This window comes from Rosa chinensis, chromosome 1 (assembly GCF_002994745.2).
Source record: "Rosa chinensis cultivar Old Blush chromosome 1, RchiOBHm-V2, whole genome shotgun sequence".
Taxonomy (NCBI): domain Eukaryota; kingdom Viridiplantae; phylum Streptophyta; class Magnoliopsida; order Rosales; family Rosaceae; genus Rosa; species Rosa chinensis.
The window spans coordinates 18,905,404-18,928,448 of NC_037088.1; the positions used below are offsets into that span (position 1 = coordinate 18,905,404).

The 23,045-nt window shown below is 40.5% G+C and overlaps 1 protein-coding gene across 1 annotated transcript; it reads right to left on the reverse strand.

Annotated features, from left to right (window-relative positions):
* Positions 1–8,041: 8,041 nt before the first annotated feature.
* On the reverse strand, positions 8,042–9,542 carry LOC112181998. Its single transcript, XM_024320425.2, has one exon. It carries the CDS (start codon positions 9,540–9,542, stop codon positions 8,157–8,159), a length of 1,386 nt encoding a protein of 461 aa, XP_024176193.2. The 3' UTR covers positions 8,042–8,156.
* Positions 9,543–23,045: the final 13,503 nt, after the last annotated feature.

Consider the following 23,045-nt stretch of genomic DNA (forward strand, 5'->3'; position numbering starts at 1 on the left):
ATCTCCGAGAATATCTGTAAGACTAACCCAATTACAACTTGGACAAGTAACTTAGAGTTTGGACCAGACACACAATCTAGATATACTTGAACACTTCCCCTTGTGTGGCCCAAACATGGTGCTCCTCTCGTTGCCTCGTTAAAAACCTTGCCGAGTAACAAGAACCCAGTTGGACAAAAATAACCTCGGTCGAAGAGGGAAAAGAGTACAACACACCCTTCACATTTTGAGACCAAACATGTAGACATTTCCCCCCTAATGTTTGCATCTCCCCCTGATGACTACGATCATGGGAGTTTGGACAACTTCTGTAAACCGATGCTTGCAACATGTTTCTCGAAAGTGGATTTAGGCAGTGACTTAGTGAACAAGTCTGCCACATTGTCCTCAGATCGAACCTGGTTCACTATAATCTTAAGGAGCTTCTGTTGTTACTGATTATAGAAGAATTTGGTAGATATATGCTTGGTGTTGTCGCTTTTGATGCAGCCTTGCTTTCATTGTTCGAAGCAAACAACATTATCCTCATAAATGCTCGTAGGCACATCTGTGGGAGACTTCAAACCACAATGTGTAATTATGGATCTAATCCATATACATTCACAAACCGCTTCGTGAAGAGCAATAATGTCTGCATGATTCGAAGATGTAGCGACTAAGGTCTGTTTTGTAGACCTCCATGATATCACGGTCTTACCCATGGTGAATACATAACTAGTTTGGGAATGACCTTTGTGTGGGTCAAAGAGGTATCCAACATCAGCAAAATCTTCAAAAACACTAATGTCGTTTTGGGATGGGGAGAGGGAATGCAGACCAATGTTGGTGGCGTCCCTGATATGCGATGGGTCCAAATCCATCATCTCTCTGTAGGGATAGAACAAGCCCATATCAATTGTACCACTTAGGTATCAAAAGATATCTTTAACACCAATCCAATGGCGTCGTGTTGGCGCAGAGCTATATCTAGCTAACAAGTTCATGACAAATGAGATGTCAGTCAGGTCTTGTGCATTGAGCTAAGTACAATAATGTGTCTATTGCACTTAAGTAGGTCACTTCTGCCTCTAGCACATATTCTCATCATCCTTTGGATGAAATGGATTCTTCTTTGGATCAAGACTACAGACGACCATTAGGGTGCTTGAAGGCTTAACTTTATCAGTATTGAAACGTCTTAGTATCTTTTGGGTATAAGCTGATTGATGAATTAGGATACCATCTTTACGGTGATCAAGTTCCAAACCAAGACAAAACCATGTTTTCCCAAAGTCCTTCATAATTCTGATTTCAAGTGCTCAGCGGTTTCCCTTAACTCTTTAAGGGTGCCAATTATGTTCATGTCATCAACATAAACCGTTACAATAGCAAATCTAGAACTTGTTTTCTTTATGAAAATGCATGGGCATAGTTCATTGTTAACATATCCCTTCCCAATCAAGTATTCACTTAGACAGTTATATCACATCCGTTCGGATTGCTTTAATCCATATAGTGAGCATTTCAGCCTTAATGCAAATGCGCTCCGTGGCTGAGTGCTGCTTGACTTAGGTAACTGAAGTCCATCTGAGACCTCCATATTTATTTCTGTATCTAGATCCCCATATAGATACGCAGTAACCACATCCATAAGCTGCATGTTTAGTTTTTTGAAAACTACCAAATTGACAAGGTAGCGAAACGTAATGCGTCCATTATGAGAGAATATGTCTCCTTATAGTCAATTCCAGGGCATTGTGGAAAGCCTTGCACCACTTTGTACCTTACAATCTCATTTCTCTCATTATGCTTTCTAACGAATACCCATTTATAACCAACCAGTTTGGTGTTGGGTGGTATTGATACAATTGGCCCAAATACCTTTCTCTTTGCTAGAGAATCTAGTTCTGCCTGGATCGCGTCTTTCCATTTTGGCCAATCAGCTGTATATTGGCATTCATCAACTGAGCGTGGTTCGATGTCATTGGTCTCAATAATCTCACGCGCTACAGAATAAGCGAATACATCATCAATGATGATAGAGTTTCTTTCCCACATCCCATGTACACTAGTGTAATTCACAGAGATCTCCACGTTCTCAAGGATAGGTTCTAACATTGAGGCATCCCCCGACGACGACTCTTGGACATAACCACAATCTGAAACATTCTCATGGCATGGATTTTGAGTATCGATGATCATAAGATTTGTTTGTTCCTTATTCTCTCTCTTTCAATGATCAAAGATTTGTTTGTGTCAGAATCCAAGAGATCTTCTCTTATTACATTATTGGATTCAATAGGTTGAATTGTAGTGACATAAAGTCCACTAGATTGATACATAAGCTTATCTAAGATGTGCTTCCGTCCGCAATCATTAGAGGTAATGCAAAGGAACTATTTTTCATTCTCTGTATGCGTTTCCGCATGGAATCTGTGGGCTCTAAAGTCCTTAAAGCTCAATAAGGTTCAATTTACCCTAGAAGCGTAGAGAGCTTCTACGACAGTAATCAAGGTGCCATTTGGAAAAAGAAATTGGGTAGTTCCATGACCTTGAGCTAATCCTGATGGCCCAACCATTATAGTCATAGAGGAATATGTAGGCAACATCTCCAAGAATAATTGCCTCTGGCGGAGAATGGTGTGCATAGTCGCACTATCCGCAAGATATTTCAATTATCCAGAATCCATTCCTAAAAGAAAAGCTCAAAATTAAAATAGAGTCATAATGAAAAGAACTCCAAATTTTATTCATAAGCCAATGGAATACATCATTGTCTCTTTAATCAAAGAAAATCTAATCCAAAAACTAGCTAATGCAAAACAATGGTAGTCGTTTGAATTCTTTCGGTAACTCCAAAATAAATGTGACCAGGTGAGTAGAGAGATGTCGGTGGAGCAAGGCTCCTTTAAGTACCACTTATCTCAAAACCTTCCTAGACATCACACTTAGTTTGGATGAGCCTAGTTGAAGATAAACTAAACCATTGGCATTTACAACAAAAGTTATATGGCAAACGCCTATTACATCTCTTGGAAAAAATAAAAGACTTATACAAAATTGCCTGTTTCTTGATCTTGGCCTTTGAAGTGTTCCACCCTTAGATTGAGATCACCATCTTGATCTTCTTGCTCCATATAATTTGCTTCCCTTGCTTCACGATACACCTTATACGCATTTGCAACTTTCTGGGATGCATTACATGCCTTTGCCCAATGTCCGGACTCTCCACATTGAAGACAAGTATCTTTATGGTCTGGCTCCCTTGATCGAGGCCCCTTTGGGTGCATTTTGGATGGTTATTTTCCTTGGTGGCATAACCACCATAAGTAGAGACTCTCTCTCTCTCTCTCTCTCTCTCTCTCTCTCTCTCTCTTCATATGTTGACCACCACAGTTCTGTGTCCGCTTGTCTTGGCAGTTACCTTCCACTTTAGGTTGAGAATATAGACTAGGACGTCCAGAATTATCCCTATTGTTAGGGTTTCACTCCTGGTGCCCTCCCTTGGGGGCGCGACTATAATTAGACTCTAGAATAGACTTGGTTCCCACGTGTCTAGAGTTATAGTTCTTCATAAGGATGTTGTCGTGCTTCTCAGCTACATTCATGGGTCCAATAACTATAAGGTCATGAAACCTTGTGATGTGTCCTGCATTGACATCTATTCTATGATTCTTGGCAACCATCATCATGCAGAGATGGGGAAGGTGGAGAGAGTCATCTCGATCATCATCTCATTTGTGATATTGTTTCCACAAAATTCCATCAAAGACTTGATGCGTAGTCTTCTGAGTTGTAGTCTAGAACAGACTTGAAATCATAAACGTAGAGGTTGTGCCATTTCACTTATAAATTAGGAAGTAGGGAGTCACGAACGTTGCCAAATCGCTTTTCGAGTGCGACTCACAACTTTCTGGGGTCTTCTTCATTCAGGTACTCATTCTGGAGCAAGTCATCCATGTAACGAGTCATGAGGATGATGGCCTTTGCCTTGTTTACCTCAAAATTAGCTCTATTCGCTTCTAAAGCGGCAGCTTCTGTAGGAGTAGACAAGTTCTGGCTAGGCTCAAGAATCGTATTTAAGATTCCTTGAGCCTTAAGATGCTGGCAGACATCACGAACCCATTTGTGATATCCAGAACCTATTGTCTCCAATGGAGCAAAGTCCAACTTGTTCACGTTACTCATCCTCAACTCGGAGCGAAAAAGGCTACCATGAAAACAATAAATTTTTTTGAGCGTAGTCGCTCCTAAGAATTTGAGAATTTCTGGGCATAATTGCTCCCAAGAAATTTGATTCCAAGAGGTATTGGATTAGATCAAACTAATGATGTGTTTGTGGTCGATCGTATTTTCTCAACAAACTATAAGTTTGGAGGTTTCAACAAGCTGCAAGCTTGGAGATAGCACGAACACCCACAAATTGGCTTAGGTCTCCCCATGAAAGAAGAAGGGAGGTTGCAAGTCCCTGAAAAAAAAAGAAAAGGAATTGAAAGTACTGAAAGTGGGAACATTTAATAAAAAATACCTCTTTTTGGGGTCGCCCGAAATTTGGCCGGAAAACTGGTTGAAAAAGTTCGCCGGAGGTCGATGTTGGCCGGACGCCGGCTGGTGGTTATTGGAAATTGACTGGTAGTGGGCAGAAGTTTCTACAGGCTCTGCTGGCCAAGCTAACCAGAGGCGCGGGGGCGCAGGGGTGCGAGGACAGACTACTAGGATGCATAGGGGTGCGGGGCTATGAGGGTGCTACGCTGGGCGCTGAGGCGTGCACGAAGGCTACGAAGGTGCATGTGTGATAGGCAAGGGTAACAGAGGTGAGGGGTAGCGAGGCCAGCCGACAGGGGAGGGGCGAAAGGGCATGCGCAGATGAGGCATAGGGGTGTGCAGGTGAGGATAACTAGAGCGGTTTAGATTTTCGACGGACGGTTCTGGAGGATTCGCCCCCGGTTCTAGACTCTTGGGATCGGGGGCTTCAAGGTGTGATGCGGAGGTAGCTAGGGTTTGAATGTTGCGATTTTAGGGTTTCAAGGTTCGGGCTTTGTGCTGTTAACGTGTTTTAGGAAAACGAAACCTGGAAAGAATAAGCTGTGTGTATTCATTGATAATAGGGGCCTCTTTATATAGAGGATTACAACTAGAGAATATGAGTCTTACAAGGAAATTGAATCATACATCGACTAAGATATCTCCGAGAATATCTGTAAGACTAACTCTATTACAACTTGGACAAGTAACTTAAAGTTTAGGCCAGACACACAATCCAGATATACTTGAACAATAAGGTAATTGTGGCTATTAAAATTTTGACCCTCCTTGATAAAATTTCTTGCTACTCCACAACAAGATCCACCTGAGACATATAGATAGGAAAAACCTCTTCTTAGTTTTTAAGAAAGGGAGAGGAAAAGAGCATGGTTTAATGACAAAAGGATAACTGCATGGTTGGAGTAGTTTTTTATAATTATTATTTTTTATTATTATTTTTTTAGTGGCATGAAATTTGTTTCATTGATTAGACAATATTACAATCGAAATTCAACGCACTCTCCATAGACGAAGGGGCAACATATAAGAAAATAGAATTACATTGTAATTGCATTGCATCCTGAGCTAATAGGTGGGATACTTGGTTGGCTGACCTTCTAGTGTGTATGAGCCGTGCTACATGCATAATGGATAGAGTCTCCCTTAAGTCTTCTACTAGAACTCCCAACTCGGACAAACTTTCAGATTGAGAGTTCACCTCAAAGACAAACTCAAGGCATTTGATTCAATAATCAAGGGTCCCAAGTCTTTTTCTGTTGCAATCTTGGCACCATATAAACATGCCAGCAATTCAGCATGCTTAGCACTATAGACTCACTCCACAAAATGCATGAAACAACCCACAGAAGAACTATCTGTATCCCTAAATATGCCACCCAAACTAACAAGAGGACTAGGAGAGATAAAAGATGCATCAATATTTAATTTTATAAACCCAACAAGGGGTCGTTGCCATCTGCACAATCTTGGTCTTGAAGTAGGAGCTGTTTTTGCATGGTTAGCACAATACTCCTCCCACAAACCCATAGTTAGTGGAATAATTTCCTGAGCCCGTTTGAAGGTGCCATTCCACACCATTTGGTTTATATTCTTCCAAATGGCCCATAAAAACATAAGCAAAGTACCCAGAGATGTCTAGAAATGGAGTGAGATGGTTGCTCCAACCAATCATAGACTGTAGCATTATTAGTTCCAAGAATAAAAGGACCGTTTGAGGCAAGTAAGGCCATCTCCAATTGAGGACCATGGGGTTGATATAGCCCAAATTATTGTGAAAACCATCTCCAATTGAGGGGTATGCTATAACAAAAATGAGTTTGGGGGCTAAAAGGGCTATGGGCTGGGTTATATATGGCCCCTTCTTTAGCCCTTGGGCTTGTGTGTGTGGGGACCACGTTGGACACAAAAAAAAACCATTCTGATTATTTGAATGGCTGACAATTGCATGGCTGATGTCAGCATCAGCATGCTGATGTCAGCTAAAAGTCTAACCATTGGGTTTTTTTTTTTTTTTGGTCGGCTAAAAAGTAGCCGTTTGAAATTTTTTTTTTGGTCAGTTTGAAACTAGCCGTTGGGCAATGTTTGTTTGTTTGTTTTTTTTTTTCCTACTTGAATACAACGGCTAATTTGCAGAAAAAATAATAAAAGAATCTATCAAATATTCCTATAAATACCTCCTCACTCCCATTTTCATTTCTCACCTTCACTCACATTTTTTTTCTACCTCCTCACTCCAATACTACTTGTTTCTCATTGTGCAATTTCTCTCATATCTTTTTTGTTCAAAAATGGCCTTCACCACAAAAAAATTAGGAAATTGGATGCCAAAAGAAGATGAAGCTCTTACTATTGCTTATATCAAAGTCTCGGAAGATATGGAGAAGGGTACCAACCAATCAAAGGAAGGGCTTTGGTCACAAATCTAACAAACATACTTGGAGTATTATGAAGGCACCAAACTTCCGAAGGCAAGATCGGAAGAGAGTTGTAATTCTCGATGGAAAAAACATATATTTCCAAACATGAACAAATGGCACCAATGTCTCAAGCGTTCCGAAAGGAGGGATCAAAGCGGAGCTAATCTCCAAGATATAGTGAGTTTTTATTTTTATTAATTTATTGTTTTATTTATTAGGGAGAAAAATTGTAAACATATTTTTTAATATTTTTTTTAGTGTTTGTTGTGTAATTTAATTTTGTGACAATTTTTGTTATTATGGAATTTGATAGCAATGGCAAGCCGAGAGTTTTTATAGGGACGACTCCGGAGGACAACCATTTAAGTTTGGTAATTGTTATAATTTGTGCAAAGATTGGGTGGCGTTTCAAGATCCACCTCAAGAACAATTTGGTCCAACACCGGTTCAACGAAACACCTCAATTTCTTTGGAGGAGGATGTGGATCCCATTGAGGATTCTCCTACTTCATCTCAAACGCAAATTCCTAGGCCTTTGGGAAGAAATGCCGCAAGAAAAACAAGGCAAAAGGGCAAAGAGGCGGAAGTCAAAGCCATTGGAGAAGAAATGGTTGCCGGAATGAGAGAAATGGCGGCACAAATGAAAGAGGCGGAAGAGGAAAGGAAGAGAAGAGAGAAGAAAAGGGAGGATCGAAGAGAGGTTGCTAGGTTAGAGGCTATTTTAATGATGCAAACCATTGATTTTACTCCAAGGAGTAAAGAGTATTTTGATGGGAAGAAAAGAGAAGCTCTCCACAAACTAAGAGGACGTGAATTGTTTCCAAATTCCGGCGAGACATCCGATGTCTATCGTCCACAAATGCCATCCGATGAAGATGAAGCTTAATTTATTTAATCAATTTAAGTGAATTGTGCTTAGGTTAAGTGTTTGGGTTATGAAGATTAAGTTGTTGTAGGTTATGAAGATGTATTTTTCAAGTTGAGAAATAAATTGGTAGGAAATTTATTTGATATTTATATTCAAGGTACATTGGGGTCATACATTAAAAAAAAGTGTATAATTGAAACATCTTTTATTCATCATAATTAAACAAGCCACACAACAATATAAAACAATGAGAAAACAAGCTACAAATTATGACAATAAATTGTCAATTATTGCAACCACACACACAAACAAAACAAAGATAAAAAACGACGCTCATAAGTAGGTGCTCATCGATGTCGTTGGCCTCTAGTTGCCCAAAGATGCTTGATAAGATCTTGTTGTAGATCATTATTTGCAGCTCTAGAGCGTATTAACCTATAACGATGCATGTATTCCTCCATTGAGATTTGCCCGGTTCTCGGGTTGCGAGGTAAATTTGGACCATCATAAATTCTTGCCCGGGTTCTTCTTGACCTGTTTGGATCAGGTTCATCATCGTCGGAATCACCATCATAATAGTCATGACGCTCATCCTCCACGATCATATTATGAATTATTATGCATGTAAGCATAATTGAGTTGAGTTTTGCGAGACTCCACCCCCTAGCAGGTTGACGAATGATTGCAAACCGTGCTTGTAGAATTCCAAATGCCCTTTCAACATCTTTTCTGTATGCCTCTTGTTTAGTGGAAAAATACACTTCTTCTTCAGATACAGGACGCCTAATTGATTGGACAAGCGTCGCCCATTTTGGATAAATACCATCAGCAAGATAATAACCAATATTGTGATGCTTACCATTGATTTCATAATCCAGGTGTGGTGATTCGCCAGTTGTGAGGGCATCAAATAATGGTGAACGCCCGAGAACAGTGATATCATTTTGCGCTCTTGGGATCCCAAAAAATGCATGCCATATCCATGTGTCAAAATCTGCCACGGCTTCCAGAACAATGGTGGGTTTTTTTGCTTTGCCGCTGAAGCTTCCCTGCCACCCTATGGGACAATTCTTCCACCGCCAATGCATGCAGTCTAACGACCCGATCATCCCTGGAAACCCTCGTCTCTCAGCTCGTTGTAGAAGCCTATCCAAATCATCTGAGGTGGGTGCCTGGAGGTAACGTCCCTGGTAGATCATGACAATAGTGTGACAAAATTGTCCCATGTTCTCAATTGCAGTTGACTCGGGCATCCTAAAGGATTCATCCAAGGAATCTGCTGAGCATGCATTGGCAAGCATATGGAGTGCGCATGTTATCTTTTGATGGGGTGAGAAGCTGGGTTGGCTGGCATTATTATATGACTGCCTAAAATAGGGGTTGGCAGTCTGAACATCGTCTAGCATGCGAAGGAAAACTTTGCGCCTCATTCTGTAGCGTCGTCTGAACTCGACCTCATTAAACACCGGATTATCCACGAAGTAGTCATTCAACAACCTTTGGTTTGCTTGCCCACATTGTCGATTTTTGTAAGCGCGACCTGCAACTGAGCCACCCCACTGTGGTTGTTGATGAAGTTGCTCATAAGCCCACCAATTTGCAGCATCCGCCATCATTTTATTTGCAATTCGGAGCCTTGCATCAACCTCTTTCTCCTCCTCCTCTTCTTCTTGCATCTCCTCCTCTTCTTTGGAGGTCATCTCCTCCCACTTGGCAGCCCAATTGGAATTCATTACAGAATTTGATTAAAATATCTACGAAAGAAAGTGATTGAAGAGGAAGTAGTTGAGATTGTGAAGAATGGAACCCAAGACATGCCTTTTATTGAGTTTTAGAGCGGACGATAGGATATGCCATATGGACATAAAATCTGCTCAAAATCCTCGATAACGAATTATATCTTGACATGTGGCGAGCAAAATCTATCCTCTATCATTTTGAGAAGATGACATCGGGACAAGCGTCGCATAAAATCTAGTCGAAAATCTCGAAAATGAATTATATCTTGACACGTGGCACGTAAAATCCAATCTGAAAATTTTGACAAGATGACATCGGGATAAACACACAAACAAATCTAATCAAGAATCTGAATAATTACTTACAACGTGACACGTGGCACGATAAAATCTTATCTAAAAAATTAATAATATTTGATAAAAAAAATAATTATATAAGTGGAAATAGTAGCATAGTTATAAAATACTATATATTAGAAATACATAATGAAAAACAATAAAATAATAGGGCATTTAAAATTATAGCCCTAAGAGTTGGAGATGGTAGAAATTATAGACTTTACTATTCATATGAATAGTGATTATGGGGGGCTAAAATTTAGCCGGGGGCTATTTTAGCCCCTCACAGCTGGAGATGGCCTAAGGGTACCTTGGTGGCTGCATTACATACCACTAAGGCATGCATAGGGTCTTCCACTTCCTCATCACATCTGGGGCATTGTGTATCAAGATTCACAACTCTATCTCTTAATCTACTTCTAGTAGGTAGGATGTTGGTACAAACCTTCTACACACAGATCTTTACCTTACTTGGAACCGGACCAGTCCATACCTTTGTCCATAGATTATCTGGATGGTTAGAACCATTCTCAATTTCAGTCAAAGCAAGATCACAAGCAACTCTATAAGCATACTTCACTGTAAATAAGCCTTTTTTATTAGGTGCCCAACTCTATCTATCACAATTCATTCTATTACTAAAGGGAATGCGAGTGATTGCAGTAGCAATATCAGGAGGGAATAACGCGACAACTAATGTACCGTTCCAGCGGCCTGGACTCCTCATAAGATCAGCCACTAAAGTGAGTTGGGGATTGAAAAACAGAGATAGATCGATCATGCCCATGAAGCCATAGGTCAGACCATATATTAGTCTGTAAGTCATCTTCAATTTGCCTTTTTATCCCAACTTTTAGCACATCTCTTGAATAAAGAATACTTCACCAAGAATAAGAGATGCCTGCATCCATGTTTACCTCCCAGAAATAACAATTTGGAAAATAAATAGCTTTGTATAATCGGCTTACCAAGGAGTCTGAATTTTTTAAATATCTCCATGCTTGCTTGGCAAGCATTGGAAGATTAAAGGATTGCAGATGTCAAAACTTTAGACCCCCATGACATTTAGGTTTGTAGAGCTCCTCCCAATTGCGCCAGTCCGTGGCCTTTTTATCATCTATATCTCCCCACTAAAATTGTGCACAAAGCAGTAGTAACTCCTCACAGAACCTTGAGGAAGAAGATAGCAATTCATAACATATAATGGCAGCTCCTGAGCCACCACTTTTAAAAGAATCTCCTTGCCAGCAGCACTTAACAATTTTGATTTCCACCCTTTGAGCTTTTTGGTAAGTCTGTTTTTAATATAAGTAAATGCCTCATTCTTGCATCTACCAACGTAAGTACGGAAGCCCAAGTATTTTTCATGGAATGGTACCTGTTCCACCTCAAGAGTTTGAGCCAATTCTATCTGTAAAGAAAGAGAAATACATGAACTAATTGAAAAATGGAAGGGGAAGGATCTGCTGCGATGGATCCCTCTTGCTCCTTTTTAGTCCCCCCTCGTTTTTGAAGTTGTTTCTATTTCTACATCTGTTTCTTCCTAACTTTCCCCCCTTTTTTCCATTTCTAAGGTTCCTTTCAATTTCTTAGTAACAAAGGGTGACGGTATTCTATTTAAATAGTAGAATCACGCTGCTTTTTACCATATTAACATGTTGCCCCAAAGCTCTCTCATAAATATTAAGTAACTTTTTGATGAGTATACAATCCTGCAAAGTTGCCCTCGAATGTAGCATGCTATCATCTGCAAACAAGAGGTGACTAATCACTGGGGCTCCATCACACACATGCAGCTCGTGAAAATAACAATCTCGTACAAATTGAGAAATTAAAGCCGATGAACCTTAAACAAGTAGGAAGACAATGGGTCTCCTTGCCTTAAGCCTATACTTAAAAGCTACAAAAGTACAAATCCCTTTAGTTCCCCATTAATCAGAAAGGAGTAGAGAGTGGTAGAGACACAACACATAATGAGATCAATCCAGTAAGCATCAAATCCCAGTTTCGCCATGATAGCACATAGAAAAGGCCATGCAAGACTATCGTAGCTTTGCTAATATCAAGCTTAAGAGATAAGAAGCCTTCTTTGCACCTCCGGAGATTATGAATATAATGAGCCAATTCCGTCGTTACCAAGGAATTATCAGAAATTAAATGCCCTAGAACAAAGACACTCTGTTGCTTCGACATGATCAAAGGCAAAATATTCTTCAAAAGATTAGCTAATACTTTTGAAGCCATCTTATAGAAAACATTGCAAAGAGCAATGGGTCATAGTTGGGACATTTCTTGAGGCTCCTTGCACTTAGGAGTCATTACAACATGAGTGAAATTAAAATCAGTAGGAGCATCTTTCATAAAACTGCATTACTGACTTCTGGTCTAACAATGTCCCAATATTTCTGAAAGAAAAATAGGAACATCCCATATGACCCTGGAGCTTTGGACAGATGCATTTGAAACAGTGCAACTCGAACTTTCTCCAAAGTGAATGGCAGTATCAGAGCCTCATTCATACTCTCTGTCACCTTGGGATTAACAGCATCGATCACTTGGGCCTGCGCGGCTGCGCCTAAACATCGAGAGTACTTGTAGTATACAGCTCCCCAAAATACTTTAGCACAAACTCTTGAATGCCCTCTGGATCATTGCGCTAGACACCTTGTGTATCCCGCAGACCTTTGATTCTGTTATGGGACCTTTTTTGAGAGGCCTTCTTATGGAAGAATTTCAAATTCCTGTCTCCATCGTTCAACCATAAAGCTCTTGATCTCTGCCTCCAATAAGTTTCATCAATAAAGATTAACTCATTCATGTGCTTCGATAATCGATTCTTATCTTCCTGGTCTGCTGAATCGAAAGGCTTTTGAAGGAGAGCCTGGAGTTTGGCATGGACATCCTGCAGTTCCAATTTCCTTCCCCTAAACACTTGTCTATCCCATTACAATAAGTGCTTCCTAGTTTCCTTGACCTTCCTGTAGATCTGTAATATTGGTTCTCCAGGTTGAGGTTGTGCCCACAACTCGGACATCACGTCGGGGAAGGAGAGAGGGTGTCACAAATCTCTTCAAAACGAAAGCGATGCTGCCTCTGTTTTCTGTAATTCTCTTTCTTGTCTGACCACTATCAGCAAGGAACAGTGATCGGAACAGCTGAGAGGAAGAATCTGAACCCAAGAAAATGGGAAGGCTTCTTTCCAAGCATCAGAACAAATACCTCTATCAAGCCTTTCTTTAGTATGTGAGTATGCCCATGTAAAACTTCCTCTAGAATCCCCCAGATCCTCTAATTCACAGTCTGTTAAGGCCTATCGAAAGGCCCCCCATTTGGGTTGCATTCCTCATCAATCCTCCTAACTTCTCAACAAGAGATAACATTTCATTAAAATCCCCAGCAACAAGCTAAGGGCGCGACCAATAAAGAACCTCCATAAAGCATTTTCAGGTGCCTTGATCTTCAAATTAAGCAATACACCATGTTTTGGATCAAAGATATGTACATTGAAGTGAATATAATTCAAAATAATTAGGCACCCACATACTCAAGAAAAGTAAGTGCTTAAGGACATGGAATGAAAGACAGAACATACTTAAGATACATATAAAGTAACCAAAGGATCTTGATTGACATGCATAAATAATGAAATACAAACTACAATTATGTAGCAAAATTGTGCATGAACCCCACCCCCAGAAGAGCTTCAATTCCCAAACCCCATTTGAAAACACAGATAATTATTACTAACTGATTGAAGCAAGGTAAGTAATATACCTGAAATCACAAGTAGAGACATTATAGAGTGGAGCAATACGAAAACCTTCATAAGAATAACCTCACGATTTGTGTTGCAGATATTCATTTAAGCATATAGACAGCTGATATGCCACAGCCAAATGACTTTTATGCATTTGCACCATAGTTATAGGTGTTAATGTTAGAAACTGAAGGCTCTAATTAATGTTAGAGAAAGAGAGAGAGATGTAGTGGGATGTAGGGTAAGTGGGAAAGAGTCTTCTTTTATAGGGGAGGGAGTCTCCTTCCTCCACATGTTTTCCAATGTTGGACAAGAAACCTCTATTCTAGTGTAGAAAGCTTATCATGGAGGCATCTTGGCAAGGCCGGGAAGGTGGCTTCCTAGTAAGCTCTTGGTGGCTTCCGACTATCATGAGATAGCTTGAGTATTGAGGTACAAGATGTATATCGTGGTCGCGTGGGCCCACTAAGAGGGTATTACTTATACTTGTTGATGTAACAAATCCTCCATATTAGTGGAGGTATGTACAAGTCCCCGAAGTCCCAAAGTAAGAGGAGCTTCTTGGTTGGGGAGTTATAAATATGATGTCATCAAGCATAAGTAATGTTTGGGCGGCGCCGAGCCCCTACAAGTCCCCGATCTCCTTAAGCAAGAAGGGACTCTTCAACCTGTAAAACAAATATAGGAACATGCACACGTAGAATGCCTATTGTATTGGGCGACGTATGTGAGTTGCATTGATATGCATTGGCATATATGAATGTACAAGGTGCATGATACATGTTGATGTATATGTGTGAATGGCGCCGAGTACGATCAGTTATGACGAATAAACTCGAGAACGAATATGGTTGTGTGAGCATACTAAGAATGAGCATGTGAATTGCATATGATGAATGCGTGATGTGCGCAAGAAAACGAAAGAGGTCGAGTTGACAGGGTTACGCTCTTGAGGTGTAAGTTTCATGAGTGCCATGAAGGCAAGAGTTCGTAACTCATGAACAATGGCTATGCGAACGCTTGTGTTTGTTTGGTTTTCACTCGTATTAATGGTACGTGAAAATAATTCGATTTGTGGCAAACGACAAATGGTAGAAGAATTCAATGTTTCATTAATGTGTATTGTATTGAGGAGAAGTGAGTTTAAAGCTCGAGAATGCCAGAAGGCAAGAGCAAGAAGATCGAGGGTGCCGGGAAACTCAGGGATTCCGCAGAGGCGTGAGCGTTTAGAGCTCGTGAGCGGGAAGCTCGGGGGTGCCACAGAGGCATGAGCATTAGAACTTATGAGCAGGAAGCTCAGGGGTGCCGCGGAGGTGTGAACGTGACTGTTGCTAATTATGCTGGGCTGTATGTGCAAGTCCCCGAAGTTCCTAATCAAGGAGGTTTTCTTGCGGGGTTGATACCAAAGCGTGGCTTTGTGCCTTATTGTGAGCATAATTAGTGCGAGTGCGTCGTCCATTTAGAATTGGTCGGAGCGAACGCTTATGCCCTTTCGGGTGGGCCCCTGCTAGACCCTCCAAGGAGTCCCCCACTCCTGGCTATAGACCTCTGTATGGTCGGAAAATTGTTTGATGAGGGGAGCTGCGTATAAGCAGTGGGCGTTTGGTAGCAAACCTAATCTTTGGTACCCAAGCGTCGGGGGTTAACTGCTGGATCAATGGATGCCGTGGGCTGCGTTAACCGGTCCTTTTACTTTTTCCCAGAGGAAAAAAACTTGGCTGAAATGCCACATATCGGTCACTGTCATTATGAGGTGTTACCTTATCGCTTGGCTGTTGGTCGTACACCATAGACTCGTGGAGTCTAGAACCATTTAGGTCTCTTTACCATGGGGAAAGTTTGACGAAGTAAAGTCTAGTGAGTTTGATAAAGTATGTTTATATATAGAGTACATGTAAAGTTTTCTAATTGTATGAACAATGACAAATAAGCATAGCAAGTGATATTATGTGGATTTTATGACCATGTAACATGCATAAGTGTGATGGGTGTCCATATATATAAAATTTTGGGAGTAGCTCCTGGTGAATACAATGTTCTAAAACTAGGCCGCCCAAGCTGACTAGGCGGAGCCGAGGCGCTGGGCGATGGCTCTCCGAGTCGAGGAATGCCAAGTCGGCAGAGTGGGGCGGTCGCCTGGGCAGCCAAGGAGGGCGACTAGGCACCTAGGCGGCTGAGTAGTTAGACGCTAGGCGGGCTGTTTAGGCGGTTTGCAAAGAACGACAAACATCAGAAACTGAACTTCAAGATCCTTGCCATTCACTCACGGATCCAAATTCCCACTGTAAACTGAAGTCATCGTCGCAAAATCCAAATTGAACGATCAAACCAATTCTGATCGTGAAACTGAGGTAGCGGTGGAGATAGCTATGGCTTTTCTTGCTTGACAAAAAGTGTGAAAGGGGAAGAGAAAGAGAGGATTAGAGCTCACCTTGGTTAAACTATTGTGCACGATGGTCGATCGGAGCGAGCAGACGAGAATAGGAGAGAAGTGGTTAGGGAACAAGATTAATCTATCGAGTTTGACGGTGTAATTTGTTGGGTTCTCCAGGTTTTTTTTTTTTTTTTCCGGGTATCCAAGTTGTCTGTTGAGTACTTGAGTTTGTGTTCAACTTGAATATTTCCTGTCATGTGGTTGACCGACATTGGAAACGGGAATAAATTATATTCTTATAAAAATTCTTATTATTCTTATCTATAAATTATAATAAGACTTTATATATCTTCCTAAAAAAAATCCTTCAAGTCTATATATAGTTATATACACTTTTTTATATTTTTATATGCTATAAAAATAAATTAAAAATTAAAAAATTAAAACCGCCTAGGCATCTGGGCACTAGTCCCCTGGCCACCGCCTGACTAGCGCCTAGCGATTTTTCGAACCTTGGATGAATAGTATAAAGCATGGCATATGTGTATAGCATGTACTTGTAATGAAGTTGTTGATAACATTTTGTATTTTGTACACATGCGCAAGGATCATTGAGATATAAAACATGGTATTGGCATGGAAATAGTATGTAGGCGTAGTAGGTGTGCTACTAAAATATATAACATATGTTATAAGCATGCTTTAAAAGTTATTAAAAGCATGTTAAGGCATTGCAATCGCTTTAATTTCAAGAGAGTAAAAAATGAGATATTGTTACTTATCTTATGCCGATTTGGGGTAGATTGGAATTGGAACCAAATATAAGTACCCAAATCATGTTGGAGTTGTCCAAGCATGACGCTTCCTTGTTTCGGAAGATGAAGTGGCCCAATCAAGTGTGTGAGTCCATCATCGAGGTAGTCTTTGCAAGCAATTGAATGCACGAATTGGATAATTAAATCTCCTTACAACAAACCAATTGATTAGCAATCTGTCCATATAACTTGGCCATTAGACTCAATAGTTTTTATATACTAGATGAAGAAGAGTATGAGGAACATTTCATTTAGATTAGTACTACTATGATTGAATTGATCATAGGGAGTGAAAGATCACATATAAAAAAACGATGCAGTGTAATTGTACATTTACATAACAAGTTATATAGTAGAGGTCTGAACCCAAGGTGATGTGTCTTTCGTAGGATAGACAGGGAAAGCTGCAGCAATACATTTGCATGGGGAGCAAACTACTTAATGAGTGTAAAATCATGTGGGTCAATTAAGGGTGTGCCCATGACTCATATTTATGGTAATTAAACCATCTCAATGGAATGGTTGTGTGCGTAAGAAGAACAAGTGTAGCATGCGTTTGATGTGGCATTAAATTAGGTTGTAGCAGGCCATGCATATATTTGAAATATGACAAACAATGATTCAGTGCTATCTCCTTTGCAAGTGTGCAGTATATTATAGTATATAGAGTGCTTATGAGCTGTACATATGGCAATGTAATGCAAGCAAAGTTTAGGCTTTTGAGATAGAGTCATTAATAAAGGATGGTCGCATTACATGAATCTGCCATAACAATATGGATTGTATGCCCTTCAGCGGCATAAATAGGATTTTGGCTAGTTTTGACAGCTGGTTACATGATACATACTTTTGTATGAACAAACATATCATGCAGCCAATGGTGATGAAAATAACATGCTTGCCTGTCAACATTGTGGTAGGAAAGTATATGTAGGCACATGATGCTCATAAATCGATCATAAGCTACTAAACATCAGAAAGCATGAAATAGTATGTACGAGTTGACATTTAATCAGTTATCAACGACTAGTAGGAACCCCAATTCAAAATGCGTAGAGCTTTGTATTGATGCTTAAAGCTACCTTTTTGTGTGGGAGTTGATTGATAAATATGTTCAATTAACTAACATGGCAGTAAGATCATGCAATTAGTAGCAGAACACATTCAAATCAGTTACGTGTTTGTTGTAGGTGTGCAGAACAATGTTTTAAAAAGGTGAGGCGTAGCCGGGAGAGCTTCAGCAAGGCGCTCGCCTTGAGGCGTAAGGCGTAAGCCTTACGTATAAATTTGCTGGAGATTGATAAATTAACTTATTTCTCTCTATTATCTCTACTAGATAAGACTAAAACCAAAGCAACAGAACACCAAAGCAACATGGACACTTATTATCTCTCTATCATCACAAAGAATCAAGCTCAACAAGTAACTTCCAAGTCAATGATTCGACATTCCAAGCTTAAATTTCAGTTTTATCAACAAGCAAGTTAAGCAAGTCTGGAATACTTAGTTAATGATGCATTGCAAAAAGATCACGAACATGCAACCAAAATTCCCTAATAGTATTGCATAACTGTGTTATATGGCTTCCCAATTCCTGGTAAATTGACAATTGTTTAATCAAGGCCTTTTTCCTATCGGAGTCTTCTTAATTTCTGGTTCTGTGACATTTGCGGTCTATCTTTTTAGTATAACCAATCAATTTTTGAAGATGCATATAGGTGAAACACCATTCCTTCGTTCTGCTATCCCTCGATGATTGCCATAAACACAATTCCACAGAAACTTGCTTGATGATTGCCTAAAGCACAAAAGCAAAGAAACAAGGTATCCAAATTCCAATTCCAATTGCACATAATAAAGAAACACAAAACCATCCAAAGAAAGCAAGGAAAGTTGAGAGAAAAGCAAGATCATACCTTAAACTCCTTTTCTTCAAAATTCAAATCGAACTACAAGTCTACAACTCTCCAACTCTCTTCAAATTTAACTTATTTCTTGCTCCAATTCTGCAAATAGCCTCCTTTAGAACCAATTTCTTGAAGAAACTCATGGGCTCTTCATGATTTTATCAACTTTTCGAATAAGGGATTGGGATTGGCTCAAGAGCAGAGTGAAGAGTCAGGGAGGAGGTTGTTTGGGTGTTTTGGGGATTGGCTCGGGTGTAATACACGAGGTTTTGATTCACTCAACACCAAAACGACGTCGTTTTGGGGTGTTAAAAAAAAAAGAAAAAATCCCAGGCGTACGCTCAGAACGCCTTAAGGCGTGCTTTTGCCGCCTTCAATGCCTCCATCTCCGCCTTTGCCGCCTCTGCGCCTCATCTGGAAAACAGAGGCAATTTCCTTCACGCCTCACGCCTTTCACGCTCCAAGGCGCGCCTGACGCGCGCTTTTTAAAACATTGGTGCAGAAGCAAACAAATATACGGTCTCGTGTCATTAAGTTGGAGCATATTACATGTTTGCAGCAGCTATATTACTTGCCAATGACATGTATGATTTAACCCATGACAAGTGTATTTCATGTTTGCAGCAGCTATATTACTTGCCAATGTGCTTCTGAGAGATCGATATATGTATATTAAACATGCTTAACTTTGTGTAGCAGCGAGCAAAAGTTGAAAAGTTATCTCGTTTTTAGCCAAAAGCCTGGACGTGCAGCTGTGTTAGAAGAGTTGGAAACTCGTGTATATTTGGAGGAGAGTATGAGAATAGCCCAAGTGAATCTCGGGCAGAGAAGCAAGGAAGACGAGTGAGCTCTGCAGCTGCCTGGCAGTGACGCTGTTTAGCGGGTTGGCAGAGCTATGACCAGCAGTTCAGCGGATCTGTTGCTTAGCGGAGTTTCTGCTCAGCAGAGGAGTTTCTCATTGGATCCTTTCCAGGGGAGGCGTTGCTCAGCGGAGGTTTTGCTCAGTAAAGGCATCGCTCAGCTGAGCCTTGCCAGTGGAGGTGCTGCTCAGCGGAGGCGCTGCTGTAATTTACGCTTGGCTTTGTGATTGTGCACCTTCTTGGCGGTGTTGTGCTTGACGGTGTTGTGATTGATGACAGATGACGGACTGACGCTCGGTGAGCTAAGCTTGAAGGAACGAGTCCCTAGCGGATCATGCTTGACAGATGAATCCTTGGAGGATCACACTTGACAAAGGCCTGCTGCTTGTTGGCAATGACTAGCGGAGAAGAAGACTTGAGTCCAAAACAATATTTTGGGTGCCCAGATCAGAGGCTAAGGCTGAGACTTGTTTGACGCAAGATGGCCGCAAAATAAATTTGAATGTACCGCTAAGAGTCCTGAACGTAAGGAAAAAGAGAGATACCAGATAAAATTTGCTCGTGCTTGGCGGTGGCGCTGTTGGCAAAGAAGGCTGGGTGCCTTGCCGCAAGCGTAAGGCTAAGTGTTCGTTAAAGGGACTGTGACTAGTAGGGGCTCGTCATGGTTGAGCGAAGGCTAGGTGTCCAGAGCTTAGCGGAGTAATGAGCCAAGGAGAAGGCTCCTAGCCCCCGCTTTTTGGCGGAGATGGGATGAGTAGCAGTAGACTCACGCTGGCAGTGCATCATGGTGATAACTTTGTACCCTCGTCAGCCAAGAGTAACGAGCTAATGAGAAGATTGGGTGGCCAAAGTATATTGGCAACTTAAAGTTTTTTTTTTTTGACTGCAAGGTGACTTTTGCCGCTGGAGGCTAGTGTGCCGCTTGGCGTAAGGTCGAACGCCCATGTTGCTAATTTTTTATTTATTTTTTGTATGCTTGTGTTAGACAAGGCTTGATGCACTGGACACTGGGCTGATGATGATCTAAAGAGATTGATGATCAAAGAAGAAGTTTCTTTGAGCTCCGTTAGCATGATAACTTTGAGCTCCGTTGCATGATAACTGACGAAGCCTTTGTGTTGGCTTCTCACAGATGGCGCTAGCGCTAATGTTAACGTTAGAACCGATGACTCTAGTTAGCTTTAGAGAGAGAGAGAGAGACACACACACACACACAAGAAGTATAGTGATTCATCTCCCATTTTAGTGAGAGACTACGTTCACTTGAAAGCTTAACTACTGTGTTTGGGCCTTGCTGCCCAAGGGGATTACAAGAGATGTAATGGGATGTAGAGTAAATGGGACGGAGTCTCCTTTTATAGGGGAGGGAGGCTCATTCCTTTACATGTTTTCCAATGTGGAACAAGAAACCTCTATTCTAGTGTAGAAAGCTTATCAAGGAGTCATCTTGGCAAGGCCGGGAAGGTGGCTTCCCGGTAATCTCTTGGTGGCTTCCGACTATTACGAGATAGCTTGAGTGTCGAGGTATAGGATGTCTATCGTGGTTGGGTCCCACCATGGCTTGTGGGCTCACGAAGAGGGTGTTACTTATGCTTGTTGATGTAACAGATCCTGCATATTAGTGGAGGTATGTACAATAGGAACCCTGAGATATCAGCCTTGCATGCAACGAGTTATGAGTATCTGCATAAGTGCATATATGCTGAACTGTCATACTCAGAACCTGAGAGGACCGTGATAACCTACAAATGCAATGCCATGCCATTTCTCCTTTATAAGAAGTAATACGTATTGCGTATTACTTGGCCGAAAGAAGGAAAGAAATTTCCATTTATATTAAGGTTGCAAAAACAACTGCTCAGTAAAAGCCATATTGCTTTAATCTTACGAGGATCCATGATATAAAAGCCATTAAGGGTCATAATTTTCTCCCATCATGGTATCGAATACATTCGTTCGTTTTATTTATCATCTACATAATAACTGAACTGGACAATTATCAACAGAAGACAGCCCAATGGTTTGTTTCCTCAAAACATCTGACGACCAAACCAAGGCATGATATCACAGACCTTCTATTAAATTTAATTTTTCATGAGATTCGGTATTGTGAATGTGTAATGAAAAAGGCAACAGACCAGAAGCAACAGATTATATATAACCAAGATCAATTAAAGACCATATTATCATCAAAAATTAACTTTGTATTTCATCAATCACAATTTAATTTACACACAGAAAGTGATAAACAAGAACAAATGTTGATCTTTCTTTCTTTTTCTTGAAATCAACAAAATATGTTCATCTTTAGATTCATGTTTATCTTTAGATTCTTTACTAGCTAATTAAGTAGGAAGATTGAAAGCTTGCGTAGTCATTCTTGGCTTTTTTATGAGACCAGAACAGTTAGCAGCAGTTCTCTCATCTTCATAGCTTCATAACCCTGACTTGCCGGCTTTGTTTCCGAGCGGCTTCTTTCTTATACAGCTTCTTCAATCTTTCACCAACTTCTTTCTCAGCTTTTTCCACTTTTGGAATTGGCCTGGTACAACTTCGACCCGCTTTAAGTTCACTTTCTTGACCTTCATCTGCTCGATCACCTCATCAGTGGCTTTGCCATCGAACTCTGTCTCAAAGAACTTATTCCAGAGCTTATTGGTGATTGGAGTCAGGTCTGTACCTTTTGTGCTATTTTCGATGTGAATCAACTGGTCTTTGGTGCAGTGGGGAAAGACCTGATCAAGAAACTTGAAGTTTAGAGCCAATATCCCAAAAAGAATCGAGATTGTCTATAGCAATGGAGACCAATGATCATTAAGACGGGTTAGCCTTCCCTTCTCCATTGTGATGGTTGTTTGGAGACTAAAGTGAGTGAGCTCTGTGGTTTCCCTTTCGGCCTTATTTATATGAAAATGAGATTGGCTTGATTTCCTTTTCCTTGAGGATTAGGGTTAATTAAAGAGTAGTGACCAAATAACTATCCTTTTCCTTGTAGGAATGGGATCCTTCATCCTTTTCGTTATACGAGAAGGCTTCTATGGTGGCAGATATTAAATTAGGGCTTCTATGAACCACCTGTGATGTGTAATTGTGTGTAATTGCATACATTTGCTCCTTGAGGAGAATAGTAAATATATGTACTTTGTTAACCCCAAATAACTAAATTAAATAAAAATACTATTCGGTCTTTCAACACATATAACACTGTAGCAACAGAAATATCTGCGTATGACAGACATGATTAAAAGGATATCAAATTATCAACTACCAAAAATTAAGGACAAGATTGACAGTAGCTAGCTTCATTCTTTGATTTTCCATCCTTTTGGTTGCATTACTGAACAGGGATAATTAACAACAGAAGACAACACTTGATATGGCAATGGGTTGTTTCCTCCATGTGATCAATGTGTAATGAAAGCAAGTTGGAAAGTAGACAACAGCA

Coding starts and splice junctions, on each gene's coding strand:
- LOC112181998 (XM_024320425.2), bottom strand. CDS start 9,542: ATGAATTCCAATTGGGCTGCCAAGTGGGAGGAGATGACCTCCAAAGAA.